The sequence below is a fragment of the Mesoplodon densirostris genome, chromosome 10 (genome assembly GCF_025265405.1).
Source record: "Mesoplodon densirostris isolate mMesDen1 chromosome 10, mMesDen1 primary haplotype, whole genome shotgun sequence".
Lineage (NCBI taxonomy): Eukaryota > Metazoa > Chordata > Mammalia > Artiodactyla > Ziphiidae > Mesoplodon > Mesoplodon densirostris.
The window spans coordinates 73570409-73594412 of record NC_082670.1 but is presented as its reverse complement, the minus strand read 5'-3'; the positions used below and the strand labels follow the sequence as shown (position 1 = coordinate 73594412).

General features: G+C 57.0%; 1 protein-coding gene across 1 annotated transcript in view; it reads right to left on the bottom strand.

Moving 5' to 3' along the window:
- The window catches only part of DNAH1 (dynein axonemal heavy chain 1), a 73175-nt gene that overhangs the window by 20854 nt on the left and 28317 nt on the right, over window positions 1–24004 (bottom strand). The window contains exons 17-45 of the mRNA XM_060109047.1: window positions 23427–23582; window positions 22823–23021; window positions 22490–22743; window positions 21692–21904; window positions 19985–20149; window positions 19382–19503; window positions 19118–19223; window positions 18355–18534; window positions 17541–17681; window positions 16758–16921; window positions 16415–16528; window positions 15466–15654; window positions 15077–15182; window positions 14257–14370; window positions 13651–13800; window positions 12069–12155; window positions 11790–11976; window positions 8893–8984; window positions 8362–8516; window positions 6722–6899; window positions 5722–5916; window positions 5514–5633; window positions 5135–5293; window positions 4871–4975; window positions 3618–3758; window positions 3313–3473; window positions 2753–2910; window positions 2222–2395; window positions 1389–1427 (exon numbers count right to left, since the gene is read on the bottom strand). Of these exons, the coding sequence (XP_059965030.1) occupies window positions 1389–1427; window positions 2222–2395; window positions 2753–2910; window positions 3313–3473; window positions 3618–3758; window positions 4871–4975; window positions 5135–5293; window positions 5514–5633; window positions 5722–5916; window positions 6722–6899; window positions 8362–8516; window positions 8893–8984; window positions 11790–11976; window positions 12069–12155; window positions 13651–13800; window positions 14257–14370; window positions 15077–15182; window positions 15466–15654; window positions 16415–16528; window positions 16758–16921; window positions 17541–17681; window positions 18355–18534; window positions 19118–19223; window positions 19382–19503; window positions 19985–20149; window positions 21692–21904; window positions 22490–22743; window positions 22823–23021; window positions 23427–23582 (4324 nt within the window). The remainder of the gene's footprint in view (window positions 1–1388; window positions 1428–2221; window positions 2396–2752; window positions 2911–3312; window positions 3474–3617; window positions 3759–4870; window positions 4976–5134; window positions 5294–5513; window positions 5634–5721; window positions 5917–6721; window positions 6900–8361; window positions 8517–8892; window positions 8985–11789; window positions 11977–12068; window positions 12156–13650; window positions 13801–14256; window positions 14371–15076; window positions 15183–15465; window positions 15655–16414; window positions 16529–16757; window positions 16922–17540; window positions 17682–18354; window positions 18535–19117; window positions 19224–19381; window positions 19504–19984; window positions 20150–21691; window positions 21905–22489; window positions 22744–22822; window positions 23022–23426; window positions 23583–24004) is intronic.

Sequence of the window (24004 nt, the reverse complement as noted above, 5' to 3'; positions counted from 1 at the left end):
GGGGCTGCTGCAGTGGCCTATGAGTGAGGGCTGGGGTTCTGAGCAGCGCAATTCAGGGGGGTTCTGGAGGGAGAGGCAGCAGGACCTCCTGAGAGAGAGAGAAAGAGAGAGAGCGAGCGAGTCCGGATGGTGCCAAGGCCCTTGTCCTGAGCGAGTGGAAGGACAGAGTGGCCATCAGCTGAGACGAGTGGAGCGCCAGGTGCTGGTGGGTCAGGGGCTAGGGTTTGGACATGTTCAGCCTGAGACGCCCGGTGGACATTCAAGAGGAGACGTGGGTCTGAGGTCCAGGCAAGAGGTCTGGACTGAACACACAGACTCAGCGGCATCCGCACTAAGGGGTCTGTCGCCAGGGCGGGATGATGATATCCCAGAAGTGTGTGTTTAGAGGGAGGAGAGGCTGAGAGTAAGCCCCCCCCGTCCACCTAGGAAGGCGACTGGGAGGAGGAGGGGTGACCCCCACAGACAACTGACAGCCCAGGAAAGGTGAAGACCCAGCTGACCTTTGGTCTGGACGCCGTGAGGCTGCTGGTGACAAGAGCCCTCTCCGGGGACTGGTGGGGCTCAAGAGAAAGTGGGAGGGAGGGCTAGTGCCCGCAGGAGGAGAAAACGCTCTTGGGGCGTTTTGCTCTCAAGGTGACAGAGAAATGGAGCCAAGGCTGGGGGAGGGGGTAGGGAGGGGACAAGAGAGGGGCTTGTTTCGTGTTTTGTTCTTAAGATGGGAGAAATCGGGGCGTGTCTTCACACTGATGGAATGGCCCAGTGGAGAAGAGAACACCGATGTCGGTGGCTGTCAAGCAGACAATAGGGGATGGGACGCAGGCCTAAGAGGAGGGCTTGGCCTCATACAGGAGCAGGGAAATCTGTTCCCAGGAACAGGAGAGAAGACAGGGCCCAGGGAGGCCTGGGTGCAGGTCAGCAGTGGATACGGAGGCCTGAGGAGGCCTGGAACGGCCAGTCACCCTGCTGCAATGAGCAGCAGATCTGCTGCCACACGGGGGACGCCCGACATGAACTCAGGTTGCTCCTGGCTCCAGGCTCATGCCCTCTCCTCAGAGCCTCTGCTTTTTCACACAGGGTGGAACTTTGTTGGATTCCTTATTCATTCATTCAACTTGCATTCACCTTGCTTCTACTATGGGTCGGACACTCACCCAGGCACTGAAAGACAGACTGGCCATGTAACAGTGAATGAGCCTATGCAGGCCGTTGGTGCTGGGCAACCTTTGCTCTAGCAGTGGCCCGAGGTCCCCTCAGGAGTCTGAGGATGGTTCACTGTGGCCCCTGGGGCCCGGCCTCAACGACAGCCAACTGGAGTCCAGGGCTCCCCCTGGAACCAGTGCCCCTGCCCCATCCAGGCCTTCCCAGGCCCTGCCCAGGCCTGTACTTACGCACGGGCTCCCGGTAACTCTTTTCTCCGAGGAGTCCATCTAGAGGGTTGAGGGAGAGACACGGAGCTCAGAGTTAGGTGGGTCCCTTGCTGCCCACCTTGACCGGCTGTGCTCAGCTGGGCAGCCCCAGAGCAGCCACTGACCATCACCCCCCTCCTCAGAGCCACATGGCCCCCACCTCCAAGCTGGGCATGGGGGCAAGTTCTGGTCTATAGCCCCTGGGGGCAGCGCAGTCCAGGCCAGAGGAGGGAAGGCCTGACTCCCATCACCCACCACCTGGCACAGTGCCAAGTGGAGTTCAAAGGTCAGAGTGTGTGTTATGTAAGAAGTGGACTGGTTGGGGGAAACTGCATCCTGGGACAGACTTTTCTTCAAGCTCCATGGAAGATCAGGACCATTTTGTCCATTCTATCTTGGTGGCACTTCTTGATTTACAAAAGTAACATCCTTTCACTAGCCTTTCTACCATATATGCGTGTACTTATACTGATGAAAATACATGTATACATATGTATAAATCATATATTCCACAGTTACCACATGCCGGGCTTCTTGCTAGATGCTCTACATGCAGTGTCTTATTTAACCTTCACAACTCGGGGTGCTGGGCACTGATATTATCACCCATTTCAAATGAAGAAACTGAGGCTCAGAGAGGTTCATGAATTGGCCAAAGGTAACATAGCTGAGTAAGGGGTGAAGCCAGGGCTGGTGTCAGTGGTTCAGCCACTTGGCCCTTCCCAGTGCTGCTCAGCTGTCCTTGGTGTGGCTTACCTGGCCGGGGCTTCTGCCTTAGCCCGTGGCCTCCTACCCCACTCCTGCCCGACACTCACCCATCCAACTGCCCAGGATAGTGGAGAAGATGCGCTTCTTGCTGACCTCATCCATCTCAGCAAAGGACAGGTAGTTGAAGTGGCGGGTCAGCCGCGGAGTGATAGCATTCCTGCCTCCACCGGGGGGGCCCATGGCACAGACAAAGTTGATGTCCACCAGGCTCTTGAAGGCTCCTGGAGTGGGGGCAGGAAGTCAGAAGGCCCTGCCCAGGGCTACATTAAGACTTTTGTAGGCCCTGGGCACTTTTGCTTTCTTGGGCCTCCTCCTCCATTAAAAAATATATATATTAAAAATTATAATTTACCACAGTATTGGTACATAGACAAATATATTAATATTATGCATTTTAAATGTTCTTTGACCTAGAAGTTCATTTTCCCCTTGATTTTAAAAGACATTAAAACACTTCCATGGACTCTCTGTGAGTCCTGTGGGCCCAGGCCCTGCGCCTATTGCGCCTAACGGGTGAGGCCCTGGCCCTGCCCAGCACACCCAGCCCCGCCCCGCTGGCCCAGGCTGCCAGCACGCACCGATGATCTTGCGGTCATACCAGCCGCCATGGTCCATCCACTGACGCAAAAGCTCGATGGGCGGCTGGGCGCCATATGTCTCCAAGGCCGGCATGTTCAAGTCATCGATGAAGAAGATGAAGTTGCGCCCTAGGGGCGGCCCGAACACGCCCTTCCGCCTGTGGGAAGGGGCTGTGTGAGCCCAGCACCCATGGGTACCAGGTCCTCAGGGAATCCAGGATGGCAGGATGGCAGCTCCACCTCTGGGAAGCCCTCACTAACTTCAGGCTCCCCCGAATTGCTGAGCCTCTTGAGCAACTCCTTGTCCCATTCTGAGCGTCCTGGGACATCACACCTGGCTGCTCTGAGTCTTGCCTCTAGGCAGATGGATAACAAGCCCCGCCCGAGTGCCCAGCCCAGGGACAGCACCCACAGAAGGGCTCGACGGGAATTCCTGATGAAAGAAGGCTCCAGAGCAGTTTGCAAGGGAGCCCAAGGGCCACCCAGGAGGGGAGGGAGGACAGCAGCTGGCCGAGCCAGGCTGGGGGACATCGGATCCAGGAAGGAACCAGGGTGCCTGCCTCTTATCCAGCTTGCTGTCGATGAGGTCCTGGGTTTGGTTGGCTGAGGTGCGGGCAGAGAAGGTGAGGAAGTGGCTGATGTATTCCAGCGGCAGGTTCTTGAGAAGCTTGTTGGAGATGGTGAGGGTCTTCCCTGTGCCTGTCGGCCCGATGCACAGCACCTAGGAGAGCAGGGGGCACAGGGTCAGAGCGCTCTCACAGGGCCCAGCATGCAGCACGAGCTGCCACCCTGTCAGTGTGGGAGCCAGCCACTCCTGACCTAGGCCTTGGGGTGGGGTGAAGCAGGTCATGGCAGGGGCGCTCACGGGCTTGTGGTTGGTGAGTAGCATGTCTAGCAGGTAGGACATCTGGATGGTGTCCATGGTTGGCACGATGATGTTGCAGTAGTTGGTATCTGGCATAATGGTGAACGAAGCTGAGGAGTCCATCCACTTCACCCAGGCAACCTGGAACCACAGGTGGCACAAGGTGGGCCTGGAACCTCTCCCCGTCTCACCCTTGGCCAAGAGCACCAGGAGGGCAAGGAGCAGCACTGCTGGGACTCAGCAAGAGGGCCCAGGTGAAGGGCTGCTTCTGACAGAAACAGGAAGCCTTGTGCCCACTCTCCGCACAGGGTGGGGGACTCCCAGAACAAACCTCCAGGAATGGGGGGCTCTCTGCACACAGCTGCCCAAGTGAAGGCTTCCCTGCGTCCAGCTACCTCAGTGGGGCCAGTCTCTGGGCCTCTGCATGAGGGAAATACTCTGGGAACTGGACAACCCAGAATGCAAAGGTCTCTGCTGTTTAGTTTAGGCTACCCAAGCATGTGAGGGCCAGAACCATGGGGCTGGCATCACCTAGACGCTGAGAGGTCACCTGACCCACTCTCCCCCACCATCCCCACCTGCATGCATCCCTTCACTCACAGCCCTGACTCAACTTGCAGACCTCCCTTGATGGGAGTGTTCACTGTGGTCAAACCCACATGTCCCATTGGGAACGGTACTGATGGTTAGACTCAAACGTGCCCTGTGAGACCCCCAGCAGGACCCTGTGCAGTAACCATCTCTATAGACGCCTCTCTGGCCCCTCTTCCTTCTGGGCTAGAGTCCTGATCCCATGAGGGTAGGCTAATGGGACCCTCACTGGCTAAGAGGAGAAATGGGGACATCAAGACAGGCCATGGGGGCTTACTCCCCCACCCTTGAGGAGCCCAGCCCCTGGGCAAATGGGGCTTTTAAGTAGAACCAAGGTGATTAATCCCTGGGCTCAGCATCAACACAGGGGAGGCAGTGTGTATGGTTGGGAAGGGAGGCACTCTGACATCTCCCAGTCCCAGGTTCAAGTCCAGCTCTGCCACCGACTAGCTGGGCGTGACAGTTCTGAGCCTCAATTTCCTTGTTCGGGAAATGGGCACAATAATAATCACCCTGCGGGTCTGTGAGGATTCAGGAGATGATGCAAATAACCCCAGCCTGAGACCTGTGACCGTCAATGCAGCCTCTTCTCTGCAGTCACTATTCATCAAGGAGGACAGTCGCCACCCAGTGGGGCCCTCCCTGGGCAGGTCTGCAGTCACCTGCTTGCCCTCATCATTGTCCTCATCGTCAGTGGTGCTGCTGATGCCGCCGTCCTCCAGCCTGTAATCAAACACCAGCCCCTCCTCCGGAAAGAGCAAGGTCAGCTGTGAAGGACCAGGGGGAAAAACAGGCGGTGAGACCCGGTGGCTTGTGTGGCTACTTGTTTCTGGGGGCCTGGGCCTGGGGGACGGCCCCAAAACACCCAGCATTCAGCGTACACAGCCCAGACCTTGGACCCCAGCCCGGGAACTGCCCCCTCTCACGTTTTCTGTCTTCATCTTGATCCTGAGCCAGTGGCTGAAGCTGATGCGACTGGCGCTGTCCCCTGTGGCACCCACACTCCAGATCAGGGAGAAGATGAACCAGGGCTCGATCAGCTCTGGGATGCGACTCAGCTTTTCGGGAGGTATTTTCTTGAGGCCCTGGGGACAGAGGCAGGGAGAGAACTAAGTGGCCTGAGGAAGCCAGGGGGTAGGGGGCATCCCATGGCCTCTGCCATAGTTTTGCATCTGCAGCAGACTGGATGGGGTGTCCCATGACCCAAGTGAGCCAATCTGATTCTCTCTTCCAGGAAGCTGGACTTGGGATTCAGGGCCCTCAGGTGAGGAGAGAAGGCCCCCAGCCCACTGCTCAGAGCCATACCTCTTTAGGCAGGAAGGGCTTGAAGAAGCAGTCCAGCAGCTTGAGGAGACTCATGGTCAGGTTGCTGTTGGTTGAGGTGATCACCTCCTTCACTGAGGACCGGACGAAAGTGATGGACCCCTACAGGGGATGGACACCCAGCTCTTGTGGCTGGTGGCCATAGCACCCGGCTGCCCCACCTGGGCCGGCACACCGTAGTCTCACTCACCTCCAGGAAGCTGACAAAGAGGGCCTTGAACTGCTCCTCAAAGGGCTTGAGTAAAGCAGGGAGATGCCTCAGCCAGCACTCAACAAAGGGCATGAGCCCCAGGATGCTGGGCTCCAGGTACACCATACCGCAGCGGGACACTGTGGCTGGGGAGGCCACTGCCAGGTCCTGCACCTCAAACATCATGGTCATCATCTGGTGCCAAGATGAACTGCGTGAGTGGGCCAGCTGCCAGCCTCCACGGCAGGGGAAAGGGCTGCGGGGCCATGGGGAGGGGTTGTCCATCCTGCAACTGTGGGCAGGCCATGGGGCAGGCGCTGGGCCAGGAACAGGGCTGGTGTGGGGGCAAATGCAGGAACCCTTTGGCCCTCAGCTGATAATACAGCCCTCTCCAGAGGCCAAGAAGGAGTCTAAGTCAGGAGATTCCTGGGAGCCCTCTGGCCAGCCTCGGGTCAGGGCATTTTGGGGTCCCTAGAGCCCTGGGGATACCCGATGGGAGCTGTGTGCTCCGCTCCAGAGCCCTGCACCTGTGTACATGGACACAGGGTCACACTGACCTCCAGGTGTTCTCAGACAGACTCAAGAGACTGGCTGCTCTTAGGCTCAGGCAATACCCTTCCTTCTCTAAGAACTGCCCCACACTTCCCACCAGGCAGCTGTTCCCATGTTCTCCAGACTCCCGGCATGTTGCCAGTATGCCTAACCCAGACTGGGCCGATATGACTGCAAATGGGCCTGGGAGGTACAAGACAGCATAAACCAGGAGCAGGGGTAGTTGTCCTGGCCCTGGGCTTGGAAGCATCACAGAAAGTGGGTCTGCCGAAAGGGCAGCACTGAGCAGCTGTGTAGGACGTGCCTGCAGTACAGGAGCCTGGGGATGGGGAGGGCGCTGTGGCCCCAAGAGGGAAGGGTGGAGGGGGATGAGGCTTGGCTAGCGTGGTGTGCCCCCGGGTCCACCTGGCTGCGGAGGAGAGCAGAGTGAGCAGACAGGCGGACACACCTCTGTGAGCTTGATGATCTCCCCGGAGCTGAGGCACAGCTTCTTGTTGTCGTCCAGCACCGTGTTCATGTTCTCAATCCAGACGGCGTCCACCGGCCCATCGAACACGTACCACTTCTTGTTGGTGTCGGAGGCGATGGCCCCCACCCGGATGAGGGAGGAGAAAATTCCATCTGTCCTGCAGCCACCAGGGAGGAGAGGACTGTAGGTGCAGGGGAGGCAGGGCGGCAAGCACAGCTGGCTCCCAGGGAAACCTGGATCCAGGCTGGCCCTCCTCTGCTTTTGTTTTTTCCTTAAGTATCTTTATTCATTTAAAAATTACAGTAGGGAAAATAGGACTTTATGGTGTAATAAATGTAATGAAAATGTGTGCTTATATTCTCTCCCTGCTGAGTCCTCACTAAAGTTCTATTAAAGGAGAATGAAAAGTAATATCCCCAAAAGAAAAGAAGATGAGGGGACTTTCCCGGTGGCGCAGTGCTTGAGAATCCGCCTGCCAATGCAGGGGACACGGGTTTGAGCCCTGGTCTGGGAAAATCCCACATGCCTCGGAGCAACTAAGCCCGTGCGCCACAGCTACTGAGGCTGCACACTAGAGCCCACGAGCCACAACTACTGAGCCTGCGTGCCACAACTACTGAAGCCCACATGCCTAGAGCCCATGCTCCGCAACAAGAGAAGCCACCACAATGAGAAGCCCGCACACCACAACGAAGACCCAACACAGCCAAAAATAAATAAATTTACAAAAAACAAACAAACAACAACAAAAAAAAAACCTATAGTGTCCTGGAATTAAAAAAAAAAAGAAAGAAAAGGAAGATGGGGGAGGAGGCAACACAGAAACAGAGGTCCACACAGTCCTGGAAGATGGACAGAGGTGGAGAAGGGGTAAATGACCTCGCAGAGAAAGCAGGATCATGAGATGTATCTAGTCCCTGCCAGAGAACCCAAGAAGCCTCAGACTTCAGAGGCACCAAATGCCAGGGAAGGGGGTGGGTAGGAGGGCATTTTTCTGGTCTGATCCCCAGGCCCCCACCTACCCACACAAGAGCCTAGAGTAGGCGTGGGTGAGACCCTTTACCAGAAATGGGGGAAGCTGGACAGGCCCACATTCAGAAAGATGGGTGACTGCCCCTCTCCAGTGCCCATCCCCCACTGGGTTCCAGGACACTGGGACCAAGAAGACACCCCAGCAGGAGACTGGAGACTTCTCTGGAGAGACAGAATAGCCCTGGAGAAAATCCTCAGGTGCTGACATCTCCCAGTTTGGTGCACTTCCCCTAAAATGCACGTCTCAGCCCAGGAGCAGAGGCCCCAAGAGAGACCACCAGCCTCTCGTGGGTACTAACAAAAGTCAACATGTACTGAGAGCTCAGCATGTGCTACACCCTCCCAGCCATCTTCCATAATAATGGTGTCATTTTTATCCCCACTTTGCAGATGAGGGACAAAGGCCCAGGGGGTGAGGTGGGTCACTCAGTGAGGAAGTGCAGTGGTGGGTAGAGTCCCAGGCATTTGGGCTCCAAAGCCGGAGCTCCTGACCTTCCACTTGGCTCAGGGAGGGAGGCGGCCCATGGCCCATACCCTGCAAAGGTCTGGGAGCAGGGCAGTCACTGGAGGGGTCCCGGGCCACTCACCACTCATGGGTGAGCAGGTCAAACTCCCCGTACAGCTGGCCCATTGTGATGGACTTGGGGTTGAGCACACAGTAGCTGACGGCCTCATACACACCGCCGCCGATGGACGGCTGCCCTTTCAGCGACGTCATGGCAGCTGCCAGGACTCTGTAACACTGTGGAGAAGGGCCAGCCGAGAGTGAGCCTCCAAGCTCCCTGGAGAGCAGGGCTGAAGCGGGCTGTGGGCCATGGCGGGCAGGAGGGTATTCTAAAGGCCAAGGAGGCAAAAGTGGGGGCCAAGACGCCTGTTGAGGCTGCTCTGCCCTCAAGCCCACTGTCTGGGCACTAGGCTGCCCAGCCAGGCTCCACTTATATTAGTCTTTTTTTTTAAATTTTTATTTTATACTGGAGTATAGAGAACAAACTTATGGTTGCCAGGGGGAAAGGGTGGTGGAAGGGATAGATTGGGAGTTTGGAACGGACATGTACACACTGCTGTATTTAAAACAGATAACCAACAAGGACCTACTGTATAGCACAGGGAACACTTACGTTACTCTTGCCAGAGCCTGTGGGCCCAACGAGCATGAGGCCGTGCCGCACCACCATGGTCTCATACAGCTGGATACACTTGGTCAGGAATCCTGGAAGGACATGGCAGGGAGCCCAGGGATCAGAGTGGGGGCTTAGATCCTGGTTCTGACACTAGCTTGCTGTGTGAACTGTGATGGGTTACCTCACTCCCTGCACCTCAGTTTCCTCATCTGTAAAATGGGGATGGCAGTAGTACCTACCTCATAGGTAGAGGCAGGTGAAGCCCTGAGCACAGAGCCTGGCACAGAGCAGGAATTCTCTGCTAATGGCCAGCCATTATTTCCACTGTGACTATTATTCCCTAACATCCACTGGTCGGGTGTCCAGCTGGCACAGGCTTGCTCAGTGAGGAACTGTCACAGGCCTCGAAATCAACTTCAGCTCCAAAACTACCACCCAGCCTACTGAGAGCACAGGCCCAGGGAAGTGCTGGCCAACATGAGGCAAAATCCCAGGGACAAGATCCAGGGTCAAGGGCTTCCCTAGTGGCACAGTGATTAAGAATCCGCCTGCCGGTCTTCCCTGGTGGCGCAGTGGTTGAGAATCTGCCTGCCAATGCAGGAGACACGGGTTCAAGCCCTGGTCTGGGAAGATCCCACATGCTGCAGAGCAACTAGGCCTGTGAGCCACAACTACTGAGCATGCATGTCTGGAGCTTGTGCTCCGCAACAAGAGAGGCCGCGACAGTGAGAGGCCCCCGCACCGCGATGAAGAGTGGCCCCTGCTCGCCGTAACTACAGAAATCCCTTGCACAGAAACAAAGACCCAACACAGCCAAAAATAAATAAATAAATAAATAAATAATTTAAAAAAAAATCCTGAATGCTAAAAATAACTTAAAAAAAAAAAAAAAGAATCCACCTGCCAAGACAGGGGACACGGGTTCAAGCCCTGGCACCACAACTACTGAGCCTGTGCTCTAGAGCCCATGAGCCACAACTACTGAGCCTGCGTGCCACAACTACTGAAGCTCGCGTGCCTAGAGCCCGTGCTCCACAATAAGAGAAGCCACAGCTGGGCTTCCCTGGTGGTGCAGTGGTTGAGAGTCTGCCTGCTGATGCAGGGGACACAGGTTCGTGCCCTGGTCCGGGAGGATCCCACATGCCGCGGAGCGGCTGGGCCCATGAGCCATGGCCACTGAGCCTGCGCGTCTGGAGCCTGTGCGCCGCAACGGGAGAGGCCACAACAGTGAGAGGCCCGCGTACCGCCAAAAAAAAAAAAAAAAAAAAAAAGAGAGAAGCCACAGCAATGAGAAGCCCGCACACCCCAAAGAAGAGTAGCCCCCCACCGCTCACCACAACTAGAGAAAGCCCACGCACAGCAACAAAGACCTAATGCAGCCAAAAATAAATAATAAATAAATAAATAAAAGATCCGGTGTCGGTCAGGGTCTCTGACTGACCAAGACCAGAGCTGTAGAGGCAGCTGCCTGCTGCAGTGGCAGGCCAGACCCACACAGGTAGGGAATGAGCACATCACTTTAGCCCAAGAAGAGGGGTCCAGGAGAGCTATGCAGGTCTGGGGGCCCCTGCCAAAGGGACAAGGTCGAGTTATTTGGTGCTGGCAAAGCTGCCCCAAGGCCATGAGGGAGAGAAGAGTTTGAGGCTTCATTCAACTCGCCTGCTGGGGCCTCAGCAGGCCAGGGGGGTGCTTAGGGCCGCATATGTAATGAAGAACGGTGTAGGGCAGGGGTGTGGATAGGCTCACCATCTTCCCCCAACCCAGACATCAAACCCCATTCCCACCCCAAGCAGGTGAGGATGGGGCAGAGGAGAGCCTCTGTCAAGGAGTAACAAGGCCAAGGGTGTGGTCCAAGCTGTGACTGCTCCTCCACGGGGAGGAAGGGCAGCACCTGCTTCCCCACTGTGAAATAATAGGCAATCTCTGTATCGTCTGTGTTCCTGGTTCCTGATGCATAGCTCCTCAAACCCTTGTAAATAGGGGTGCTTGGAGAACCTTCAAGTTCCAATATTTAGTCTCTGGTTCCTGACACAGAGCTCCTAACTGTAATTTCCCAAGTGTTAGGAACATCTTATGTTCTAATGAGGCAACTCTTGGTGGTGAACTCCTGGGAGGGGACTGGTCACCAGAAGAAGCTTGGAACTTTCAGGCCCACCCTCATTCTCCAGAGATGGGAGAGGGTCTGAAAGTGGAGTTAATAAGTGACCATGCCTGCATGATGAATCCTCAGAAAAAGATCCCAAAAGTGAGGGTTTGGAGAGCTTCTGGATTGGTGAGCACATCCACGGGCTGGGAAGGTGACTCACCCCAACTCCACAGGGACAGACCTCACCCTATGTATCTCTTCATCCCGCTGTTCATCTGTATCCTTTTTATCACATCCTTTATTATATAATAAATCAGCAAGCGTTCGTGTTTCCCTGAGTTCTTTGAGCTATTCTAGCAAATGATCAAGCCGGAGCGGGGGGTCATGGGAGCCTCTGATTTGTAGCCAAATAGGACAGAGGCTGTGGGTAACCTGGGGACCCAGTACTTGAGACTAGTATCTGAAGTGGGGGCAGTCTTGTGGGACTTGAGCCTGTAACCTGTGGGGTCTGTGCTAACTCTGATTAATGTCAGGATTGAATTGAATTGTAGTACACAGCTGTTCGAGAATTGATGAGCGTGGGGTAAAAGCCCATACATCTGGTGTCAGAAGTGTTGAATGTGAGAGTGAAGGAGAGTTTTTCCCTAGACTCCCACCACCTGAAGTGTCCCAGCGGAGATAGGGCCAGAGAGCCCCAGCCTGCCACATGCCTGGCCAGGCAGGAGGGACCCTGAGGCTGGACTGCAACCTGGGGTGGCTGGACCCAGCCCTCCTCTGGTACCATAGGACGGTAGGGCCAGGGGCTCACCATCCACGTCCTTGAGGTTGTTCTTCTCACAGGCCTTGCGTATGGCCTCATTCAGGATGCCGTAGTCAGTCACCTCCTCCTTGATGGTGGGGAACAGGTCAGACACGATCCCAGAGAAGAGCTTGAGGTCCTCCTGCAGGAACTTGGGCACATTCACGTCTCGGATGGCCCGGAGGCAAATCAGCTCCTGCAGCAGAGGCCCAGGTCAGACACCCCTCTAGCTGCTCCAGAGCCTCCCTAGAGCCCCACTCCCCAGACACCTCTTTGGATGCAGCTCACCTCATCCATGCTGGGGTTTTCTCGCTTAAGGTTCCCGGCAGCTGAGATCACAGTCTTCACAGCTCTCATCCCGAAGTCATAGTGATCCTGTCACCACCATACAGGAGGAGGGGTGGGTGAGCATTTTCCCTCTCGGGTCTTCTGTCTGGAACACTGTCTCCCCCCTGACACCTGGCCGTGCCTCATCGCCTAGCTCATAGCTGAAGTGTCACTTCCCCTGCAGGCCGTCTGCACCCACCTGCATGCCCCAGCCTGGGCCAGATGCCCCACTTTGGGTTCCTGTGGTGCCCTCTACTTCTACCCCAGTGGCCCGCTCCCCTTACCAGGTTACCTATCCTGCACCCCTGCTTGCCTCTTGGCCCCTAAGGGTGAGCAGTCTGCCTTGGTCATTGTTCAATCCCTGTGGTCCCAGCACAGCGCCAAGGGCAGGGAGGCACTCACGTTTTGTTCAAAAAGGGGATGAAGGAGTTTCCCATCTGTGCCACAAGCAGACTTGCCTCGATGACCTTTGAGCTTCCTTCTAACATTCATCATATCTCTCCAGACCCACCCTTTCGGCCGTACTACCTTGGCTTTCCCCGCTTTTGCCTCTGGTTCTGTTTCTCTCCATTATATAGCAGGTGTGTTGGAAATAGTTAAACTTATCATTTTGCCTCATGGTGCCAGACCAGGAAGGTACATCTGGACCTGACCCACAGACCAGCACATTTCCCAGAAATCTTGGACTTGGAGCTGGATGAAGGGACTGGGCGTGGCTTTGGGTCATCAGCACTTGGGAAGGGTTGATTGCATTTCCAGAACAATGTGGGGATAGCTGCTCCACTGAGGGGGCACATTTTTGAAAGTGCACGGTTAGAAAGAAGGGTGTGTGGAGGCGCTAGCACCCACGGTGCACTCTGCGGACAGCTGCTGTTTTTCCCAGTAACAGAATATGCTCCTCTAGCCCGTGGGTTTCGGTGGGCCCCACCTGGTCAAAGGCGGTATGGTCTCCCAAGCCACAGTGATGGGTGTTCATGCATGAGCAGGTCACCTCAAGAGGGCCCATTAGGGTGACACCAGGGACTTTTTTGGAACCATTAAGAAACTAAGCTGGTAGCGTGTAAGCCCAGAGCTAGGGTTCATCTCTGCCACTGCAAAGGGGGAGCCTGCCTGAGACTGGAGCCAAACAGGAAAGCTCATCCGCCAGTGCTGGTGCCTATACCAACAGCATGTGCCCCTAGAACCTGGGCTCAGCTCACTGAGGGGAAGGCCCTGGTGTTGGGAGGTTCAGGTGGAGGGGGTGCTGGTTGTCCCGCTCTGGTTGCACGAGACCTAGGTGCACTTGCTCTCCAGCCTTGGATTGTGTGGCTCTTGGTCTCTTACTGGCTGACCCTCGCTTGCACCTGAACTAGCCCAGGTGGGCATCTGTTCCCGGCTCCTGCTCCAGCTCCCCTGTGCACCACATGAGCCTGGCCAGGCTCCTGCCTACTTAGGACCTCAGTGTCCTCAGATGAGAAATGGGGATGTAATTCCTATCTCCTAGGGTTGCTAGGGGAAGGCAGCAGCTCTCAGACCCTGGAACCTGGTTAGGGCAGGACCTCACCTGGGAACTGAGCTGCTCGGAGGACAGCTTGAAGGTGGTCGTGATCTTCTTGGCCAGCACATTGGCCTCGTTGAAGCCAAAGGAGTAGAGGGAGATCTCAGCGATCATGGCGTAATCCGGAACCATCATGGCCACAGGCCGGAATAGTGCCTGGGGCACGTGGTATACGTGTGAATGGAGAGGCCAACCTCCCCTCCCAGAGCACCACCTGCTCTCTGGACTGTCTGGTCCTCTGAAGGAAGCTCCACTGCCCTCCTCCCCCACCGATGCTTGGATCCTCCCTCCACTGCACCTGCCATAGCTGAGGCTTATACGCCCCTATGAGTGGATCCCTCTGCCCGTTAGAAACCAGTCCTTTGTGTTGACTTGAACCTGCCTCTTACCTTCTCCCAAGCCCTGAGGACAAGCCTGGGCCCTCCTCTCCATGGCTGGGGGTGGGCTTCAGGGCCCCTGGGCAGGAGGGCTGCCATGGGGAAGCACAGTCCCTGATGTCCAGCAGCTGTGTGTACTTGCATAAGTGCTTTAGCATCTCTGAGCCCAGGCCACAGCTCTGGTGCTTCCCAATGCCCTGAGCAGCCTCCTGGACAAACTTAGGCCCGAACTCACCTTCAGGTTATCGGGCAGCTCCGTGCGACCAGCGTATCCCGGGTTCATGGTGATAAACACAGCGCAGGACTGCACAAGTGGGATCTCAACGCCTTCAAACATGAAGCGGTCCACCTACAGGGGTAGGGAGGGGTTGGCTCACCTGCCCCATCCTCTGAATGTCCCCCCTCATACCCTGTTGATGCCCCTGTCCTGGCTATAACGGGTCAGCCTGGACTGGACCCCTGACCATGGGTTGGCTCCTCTCTCAGGATCTGGCTCAAGACCTCTGGTCCCAGTGGCTACCTGTGGCCTCCCAGGTTCCGGCTCCCTGAGGTCTTCACATATCTTCTTCCACCCCCATTTCCCAACACTGATTCTCCTTAGACCTGGGCAAGCTCAGCCCTTACTAGGACCCAGGGCCTTACTGGGGTTGGGACACCTGTCAGCCTCCCAGCTCTTATCCCCAGGAGAAGACCTCTGACCACCCTGAACAAAACTAGGACAAATGGCTGGGACTTTCCATAATGGTCAGGATGTGGGGAGGGACCGCTTCATCTACTGCAGCTTGGCCTAGGAGCTGTACCCAGAGCGGGGTAAGGATATGGGGCTCCCCGACTGGCTTCAGAAGTCCCCCCGAGACAGCTCTGCTGGGGTGGGGGGGACTGCCCAGTCCCCTGTGAGATGAGAGAGGCTGGGCTTAGGGCAGGCCTGAGCACCTGGCTTCTCACCCCACCAGTGTGGGGGGCTGCAAGGCGGCATGGGCAGGACGGGCATAGCTGAAGGGAAAACGTGGTCAGTTGCGGGAGGCGTGGACGTGGGCAGCCCCCGGGAGGCTCACCCGCTGTTGCTGCGCCTTCTGGATAGTGGTGATCTGCTGCGCCACCACAGACAGCACCTCGATATCGATGCGATTGAACTCATCGAAACAGGCCCAGGCCCCAGCACTGAGGGGAGAATGTTGAGGGGGGATATGAGTTCAGAGCCCCCTGGCACCTCCAAGGGCCCCCGCTGACTCTGCTGGGGAGGAAGCCCTCAGTGGCGCTCTCCGTGACCTCAGCCACAATCCCACCGCCCACCATCCCGTCCCAGTGGCCGCCATGGGCTGAGCCTTTGACTCCTGTTATCCCATCCTCTCCCCTCCACCAAACCATGAGGCTCCTCTCGGCAGTGTCCCAGGAGAGCTCAGCCTTCTTGCCCTGTCTGTGCCACCTGCACACCCAGCCTTACCTGGCCAGGCCCTTGAAGAACTTGCCCATGGCCATGACGTCGAGCTGGTCGGAGCAGTTGAACACAATGGTCTGGATGGCCAAGGCCTTGCCCAGGTCTTTTGTGGTCTCAGTTTTCCCTGTGCCAGCTGGGCCAGCTGGGGCACCCCCAAACTTGAGGTGCAGGGCCCCAGTCAGGGTCAGGTAGCACCTGCGGGAGTGAGAGGAGATGGGTGTGGGCCGTGCACCTTTCTCAGTAGTCCCACAGGCACGAGGAGAGAGAGCCCCCATCCCCCACCCTCTTGGGCCCTGTGGAGGGGCAGCTCCTGCTCCTCCCCGTTCTCAGGGCCCCAGGCAGGCCCAGCCCTGGCTGCCAGGGTCAGGACTGGAGCCCTCGGCCACCTGACCAGTGTTCCCCCACCCCATGGCCCTGCAGCACTTGGCTCAGGGACCTGCCAGGATGGCTGACCTGTGGCCACTCTTCCCTTCCTTTCCTCAAAACCCAGTTTGAAAATCCAGCTGCTACTAAATACAGGCAGCCAGAGGAAACGACTGATTGCTTTAGAAGAGAAGTGTTCACTTCACTTTGTAAAGGGACTCGCCCGTTGTTTCTCTCAAGATCAATTCCTCTCTCGTGTTAAAAGGAGGGTCTGACTGATAAAATCAGTAAAGCCCACACCCGTTAGATGCTTACTGAGCACCACACAGGTGCTAAGAGCTTTACACATCAGCTCACGAAACTCTCATAACCACCCTGAGGAAGCTGCAGAGGAAACTGAGGCATAAGGGGCATTGAGCCACCTGCCCAAGGTCACCCAGCCCATGACAGGCAGAGCTGGTTTTAAACCCGAAAGCTGAGCTACTAACCTTTGATGGACTGACTGTGCCTTGTGGGCCCTGGACTCCTGGGCCAGTCAGAACTGGAGGGAGGGGCCCAGTGTGGGAGGGTACATGGAGAGGGGGGCACTCACCTGTCTGTGAGGGGCGTGATCACCAGCCTCCCACTGTTGCCTAGGTACTCGTAGCCATAGATGAACTTGGCATTCACGGCCTGGATGTACAGGTTGTTATTCATCCAGTAGTACCTGGTTTTGCAGGGAGATAGGTTCCCAGGCCATGTGGACCACGGGCCACTGGGAAGGGTATGTGGTAGGGTAGAGGCCGTTCTTTTGGGGAGTAAAGTCATCTAGGTGCCCAACTTGCCCCAGGGCCCCGAGGGCTGTGACCACCCTATTGTAGTTGACTCCCCACGTCCCTTGACCCCTCCTGCTGCTGCTCTGGCCCTGGACGTGGCCACACCACCTGCCTCCTCACCTCAGCTGTGAGATCCACTCGAAGTCATTCACACTGACCACGTTCTCCTGGATCAGCTTGTTCACCACATCCTTGGCGTGGACCTCGATGATGATTAGTGCTGACATCACGGCTCGCTGCATGCGGGACAGCTTCCCCCGCACCAGTGCCACCAGGTCACTGAGCTGCAGGAGCCGGGGGACACCATCAGGAATGGGCAGAGCCATGCTGCGGGCAGGCTTCCCCTCCCTTGTTCAGAGGGTGGGCTTCCGCCAGGAACAACCCCTCTATTCTGGGGGCTTCTGATGGTCTGGGATGGGTGGGGTGCAGTGACCAGGCAGGGGGAGGGCAGGCAGGGCACTGGTCACATGGGAAGTCTGGCAGGGAAGTGATAAAAGCGGAGGCACATGCATGGCATCTGCCTCCCTGCAGCGTATGGTGTCAAGGGCCAGGTGAGGTGGTGGGGCCTGGTGAGAAGCTCGAGGAAGGAATGTGGTGAGGAGCCGGTACACAGAGTGAGCACAGGCTGTGGGGTAGCCCAGGAGGGCTCCAGGAGGAGGCTCCCACCGTGACCTTCGGGAGAGGGGCATCTGCCTGTCCTCAGAGCTCCCCTCAGAGCCCCCATCCCTCCCACTTGTGGCTGGTCATGAGACACTCATTTCAAGGGTGTCTGACTTTCTACTCTTTGGCTCCAACCACAGGCCTCTTCCAGGATCAGTACACAACAAAGCTCCTGGAGGGCCTGGGCTCTCCCAGGGTGTGGGGTGTTTGTGGGGAGCAGATGGTGACCCCCTTGAGTCCCACCTGCCGGGCAAGCTGGGGGAACAGCTGGGTACTGAGGTTGCTGGCCTCCAGAGCCTCTTCCACCTCCATGGTCCAGTAGGTCTGGCACCCGGCGATGGTCACCTGGCCAGGCCAGTTCAGAACCCACTGAGTCCTGAGCATCTGGGACGATAACACAGACGGGGCTGACCCAGGAAGCTGCCACCCCGACCCTGCACACTGTTTTTCCCTTAAATGTCATCTGTGCTTTTGGTCTCAGGTTGTTAATTCCACCTCGAAAGCAGAGAAGCCATTAAGCTCTGGGCCTCTCAGGGCTGGGCAGAGTCATTACTTCCTCTGCAGAGGAGACCTGGAAGCACAGGGGTGGGAGCCCAGGATTGGGGAACACACAGTCCTGGGTTCAAATCCTGACTGCCACCTATGAATCACATGCCCTTTGGGCAGGAAACATCTCTCAGCTACTTTGTAGGATAAGGCTTAACCCCCGGGCTAGCCACTGATTGTGGGGCTGAGAGAGGTAATGGGGGTGAAGTACCATCCCAGGGCCTGGCACACAGTGAGTGCATGAAACATAACCACAGCAACTGATTATCACTAGGAGCCAGTCTCACTTTTCAGAGGGTGTTTTCAGATTCCTCCCTGAGTGGGCCCCAAGGACCCTTTGCCCCCAGAGACACTCTGGCTGACTGAGAGCAGCAGCAGACAAGGCTGTAGTCTGAGGATGAAGTAGACAGGTAGCCCAGCCCCCGTGATAGAGCACAGAGGCACTGAGAAAGGAGCAAACGGAAGAACGAGTAGGTTGGGAGGCTGTGCTGGGAGCGGAGGCGTGGCTCACTGTGGGGTAGGCCTTGATGGCTCTCTCGATGATGTCCCGCACACTGGCCTTCATGCTGTGTTCCACCTCCCGCAGCCAGTCCTCCACGTTGCTGGACGGGTAGATGGAGAAGGACAACTGCACCTCCTCACCCTCTGCCGAGTACATATGTGTGATCTCCAGGTCCTCCTGGAAGAGCAGCTGTGGGCAGGGGGCAGTTAAGAGTGGGGTTACCCTCAATGTGCCCAGAAGCCCTGCCCACCAGAGCCCCAGCGCTGACCCCGCCTGTGCCCTCCAACTTCAGAAGGTGGCTCTCACGTTTGGAAGAGAGCTCCACCTTGGCTGGGCCTTCCCTGACTGCTTGTGGGCAAGATGGGACTGCCTTGTCCCCAGCTGTGGCACAGCCCACTTGGGGAAGGAGACTAAGCCTGCCCTCTGTGTTCCCCTCCTGCGCAGGCCTGTGTGGCCTCCCTCGTAGATGAAGATGAGGGCAAGGAGAGTCAGGAGCCTCTGGCCTCATGGATTTCTCAGCCTAGCCAGAACCTCAGTGTATGGCAGGGGCCAGGGATCCCCTGGGTGAGCTGGGAACAAGGGTCCCCCAACCCTGAGCCAAGGGCTCTGCAGCTGACCTTCCTCCCACAGGCCCCAGGTACGTCTCTAAGAGCCATGAATCTCACTTGCCACCTCATTTCCTGCTAAAGAGACTTGAGGTGAGAGAAGAGGTGTGCTCCCTGGGAAGGTGCCCCAGTGCTCCTGGCCCTGAGCCATTGGCCCAGTTACCCACCTGGGAGATGTTCTCAAAGCACTTGCGCAGATGGGGCTGCACAGCTGTGGGGTCCTTCGTCTGGGACAAGATCTCGAGTAGCTCATCGTCAGATAGGAAGTAGAATCTGCCAGGGGAACAGGGGTGAGGGAGTGGGTCAGGCAGCCCCTGGGTCCCAGCTGCCCCAGTACCACTGACATCCCTGCACCCCAGCCTGGAGGGGCACTGGGGCCCCAGCCTCATGGGCAGGCACTGACAGAGTGGGCATGGGCCGGTGGTGCCCACCTGGGGAAAGCGCTCCTCTTGGTCTCCAAGTAGTTGCTGAGGCCCTTCTGCACCATGTCCAGCAGCTTGTTGCAGTCCTGCAGGCTGTCCAGCAGCCTCTGGTCAGAGCACACATTGATCACCTGGATGGCCCGGGTCAGAGAGAAACTGGAAGTAAGAGCGGTCTGACTGGGAAGCAGCAAGGTGGGCTCAGAGAGGACCCATGCCTGCCACGTAGAGACCCTCAGTGGGGCCCAGGAAGAGATGGGGGCAGGAAAATTGCCCCGAGCCAGGGGCTGCCTCCATCACCCCTGTCAGCCCCACAGAAAAGAAGTCTGTGATCAAAAAAAAATAGGGTTAACCAAAGCCAAGTAATTTGATTTGCTCTAGGACTTGTCAGGGTCTTTAAAAATACTAATGTGGACTGCAAATCTCCAAGAGGAAAACCATCAACTGTTGTGTTTCTGAGGAGTGTCTCTCAAGACTGGGGAGCCCACCCAGGGGGACACGGGCCAAGACCAAAGCCTTGGACTTGTCCTCCAGTCTTTCTTGTTCAGTAAGAGACAAGACCAGGAGGCTCCCTGGTGGTCCCAGCTGCCCCCTCCCATCCCCGTGTGAGCTCGCCTCCCGGTTCTCGTAGGCATTCTTCATGATCTTCCTCCAGATCCGCTCCATGGTCTGGTAGCGCTTGCTCTCTACCGGCAACTGCCGGTTGATGTCCTCAGAGCTGAAGATGGGCTCCAGGTAGAGCCAAGCCCGCTGACAGTTCAGCCACTCCTCTAGCACCTCCTGGACAGGGCATGGACTGTCAGGGCCTGGGGTCCAAGTTGGGTCCTGTCCCCCATGATCTAGACATTCTATCCCACTAGAGTTCTAGGCAGAGCACTGGGCACCAGAGCCAGTGTCCACGGGGAAATTTCTAGATGGCGCTGTCAGCCACGGTACTCCAGGGAACAAAGAGGCTGCATGGATGTCTGCCCTCCAGAGAAACTGCAAATCCCCCACAGGATGCCCAATCCTCCAACAGAGCCAGGAGAGCCACTCTTCCTATGAGAGAACCACGCCCCAACCAGCAAACCCTAAGGTAACAAGGAAAGAGCCCAGTGCATGGAAGACCAAACCAGTCTCCTCTCCTGGGAGGATTTTGGGTCTATGACCCCTCGATTCTTTGAGGTGTACTGGGACTTGAGCTTGAGATCCCTTAAAATACTCTGTGAAACATAAGTCCAAGAGTGAGACCTCTTCAAGCCACTTTCCCCTCCGCCTCCAGATTCCTCTTTCCAAATTTATCTCTTGCCATTTCCTATCAGTGCAAACCCATTCATTCATTCGTTCATTCTCTTCTTCATGAGACGTGTACTGTGGCCAGCCTGTGTCAGGCCCAGGTCAGGTCCATGTGGGCTCCAGAGGAAAGAGAGGAGGGTGTGGTCCCTGCCCTTGAGGAGCCCACCATCCTCTAAACGGCCGGTTCTGCCTCTGAATCACCAAGGGCCCAGTGTGTGTGATGGGTTCTGTACTGTAAGAGGCACCGAACAAGGGCCTCGATGGGAATACCTTGCAGGCAGGTGTGGGGGAATCAGTGAGGGCCACTCAATGCTGAGCCCTGGAGGAGATGGAACTCCAGGTAGAGAGGACAGTGTGAGCAAAGGATGGAGACCCAGGGACAATGCTGATGAGCTCAGGCCTCTCTGGGTGACCCGAGGAACATACAGGCAGGCCCTCCTCGCTCAGCTTCTGGCCTTCACTGGAAGTTTCTGAACAGTTCCCAGAAAGGGGCTGTCAGAATCATACCAGTAGGCCTGGCCCTGGCACTGACCTCAGGGCTCTGCAGATAGTGCCGGCCACTGGCCTTGAGAGCCCCAAAGAGCAGCGGTCCCTAGTGCCCTGGCTCTCTTACCCCGAGCCAGATCCAAGTGAGAAGCGGCGAGTGAGAAGCTCAGGGCCTAGTAGGAGGGGACTTTGAGGAGCCTCAGGGCCTTGTGGTGTCCAGCCCAGAAAATCCTGAGACTGGAGGTCCTAGCTGTTCCAAGCCTAGGCAGCACTTTGGGGATCTGCTGGCAGCTCTCATGCCCCTCCTCAGCTGCAGCTTTGGACCAAACACCGGCCCCACCCGCATGTTCTGAATTGCCTCCTCCAGCAGCCGAACTTGAGATGGAGAGCCCCAGTCTAGTCCCCCTCCTCTTTATGAGGGGCCTGGCAGAGAGCCAGGAGCTGTGCAAACGTCAGCAAGGCACTCCACCGCTTCCAGCCCCACCCAGACACCATAAAGAGCAGCCTTGGGACAGGGTGCTGCGAGGGTTGGGGGATGAGGGGAGGACAGGAAGGGCCCACCTGGGTCAGCTTCAGCTTGTTCTCCCAGGAGTTGATACGTTGCTCAAAGGGCTTCTTGTAGGGCGAGAAGGTCATGCTCTGGGTCATGATGATGTGGTCATCAAGCAGTTGAGAGGCCTCATCTGGGCTCTTGAGGATGTGGGTCTCTGTCTCCTTGTAGGGCATCACGTTGAACAGGATGGTGGACCACTCCTTCTCCATCTTGTCCAGTGCCTGGAGTAGGGACGAGTCAAGGCTGGGTCCCGGGAAAGGTCTGGCCCACACTGAGCAGCACTGGGCAGGGAAGGGCAGGTTCTACCCGGCCATGATCTTCACTCAGGCCCCCTCAGCAAACTCTCAGCTTGTCTGGTCAACAACTCCCCCATGGACCCTCATCGGAATCCAAAGCTGACTCACTCTCACATGTGGTGTATGTATACAACATGCATGTACAAGCATGTTGGGAGGTAGCTAAGGCACTGGTTAGGAGCTCTGGTCCCAGTTCCAGCCCTTATTGGCTATGCCACCTTGGCCAATTGCTGAACCTCTCTGAGCCTTAATTTGCTCATCTGTTAAATGAGGTAATGCTATCAGCACCTTCCTGAGAGAGGAATAACTTGAGAGGAATAATTGAATAATAATAGGGATGGTAGATACCATGCCAAGCATTTCATATGCATTATTAACGCACTTAATAGGATTCACCTCAACCTCTGGGCCTGGTGAATGACCCCAGGGATGGGACCTAGTAATGTCACCTTCCCACGCCATTGGGCAGCATGTGGGTGGGGCAGGGCAGGCCTGCTGGTGGCGGCCCACCTGCTCGATGGCGTACTCCTTGCCAGCCACCTCGGCCACCTTGCTGATGCTCTCAGTGTGGTCCTGCAGGTTCATCTCAAGGCAGCGGGCGAAGGTCAGGTTGGCCTTGGGCCTGACATTAATGTTGATCTCATTGGACAGCATGTCCCAGTGCTGGGTCCTCATGCCAGGGTTGCGTAGCCCCTGGATCAGTGGGATGTACGGCTTGAACTCCTCAATGCGGGCCTGGATGTCTAAGGCCACATCCTGGCAGGCTGCGGGGCAGGGCAGGCAGGGGTGAGAGGCAGCTGGCACAGGCAGGGAAGGAGGGGACGGGCTGGCTGGGCTGCCTACCTGGGATGTCCTTGAACTGCTTCACACACTTGTGCATGGTCTTGAACGACTCGATGACGTTCTTCTCCAGCTGCTCTGCATCGATGGCTGACAGGGGGTCGTTCATCCAGCTCTCCGACCAGCGCAGCCAGTCGGAGGCTGTGGTCCAGAGGTCCAGGTAGGGCTGGAATTCCTTCACCATCCTGGAGAGCTTGTCATACTGCAGGGGCAGAAAAGCTGGGGCTGTGTCGGGGTGCTCCCCAGTCTGCCTCCACACTGCTCCTTCTGGGGCCCCTCCTTGCTCCTGGGTGCTGTCCCTGATCCTGTCCCCATGGACTCAGGCCTGGCCTCCCTTCTTCTTTACCCCATGGGCTCTGGGCTCTGAGTGGCTGAGCAAGGCCTGCACTGAGCCTCCAGCCTCCTGCTTGGGTCCAGGTAGCCTCCTTGTCCTGGGGGCCAGGAGACGGGGGTAAGCTCTTCTCTGCAGCCTGCTCAGTCCTGCCCCCCCCCCAAATGCCAGGGCCCTGCTACTTGGCAGCTGGCTCCAGACGTGTCTGCAAATGCCACGGGCTCCTCCTCGAGCCCTTCTCAGGGCTGGGGGGCAGTGCACCCAGAGGAGGCCTACATTGGTGATGGGCAAGCCAAAGATGTGCTCGCGGTTGTTGTAGAGCATCGCCAGCTGCTGGCACTCCTTCAGCTGTTTCTTGACTCGCCGCACCTCGTTGGCAATCTCATGCACTCGCACAATCTCCACGTGGGTGGAGAAGCCAGCTACCACCAGCTGCAGGCCAAGGAGCAAGGGATCAGAGGCCTCTGTGGGCCCACCTATGCCCACGCATCCCCGCGCACACCCAGGGAAACTGAGGTCCCCAGAGCATCAACATCTCCCAGTTCTGAGGGGACTTTCTCCTGGAGTGAGCGGTTCCTGGTCCATCACAGGCAGCTGACCACCCCAAGGTAACACAGCAAGGTCAGATGGAGACCCAGTGCCCATGAGGACACAACAGAGGGGTTGGGGCTCTTTGCTACTCTGAAATTCCCTGGAACTTGCTGCCCAGGCACCTCTCTGGCCTTTCAGTTCATTCTTTTTTTTTTTTTTTTTCTTTTTGCGGTATGCGGGCCTCTCACTGTTGTGGCCTCTCCCGTTGCGGAGCACAGGCTCCGGACGCGCAGGCCCAGCGGCCATGGCTCACGGGCCCAGCC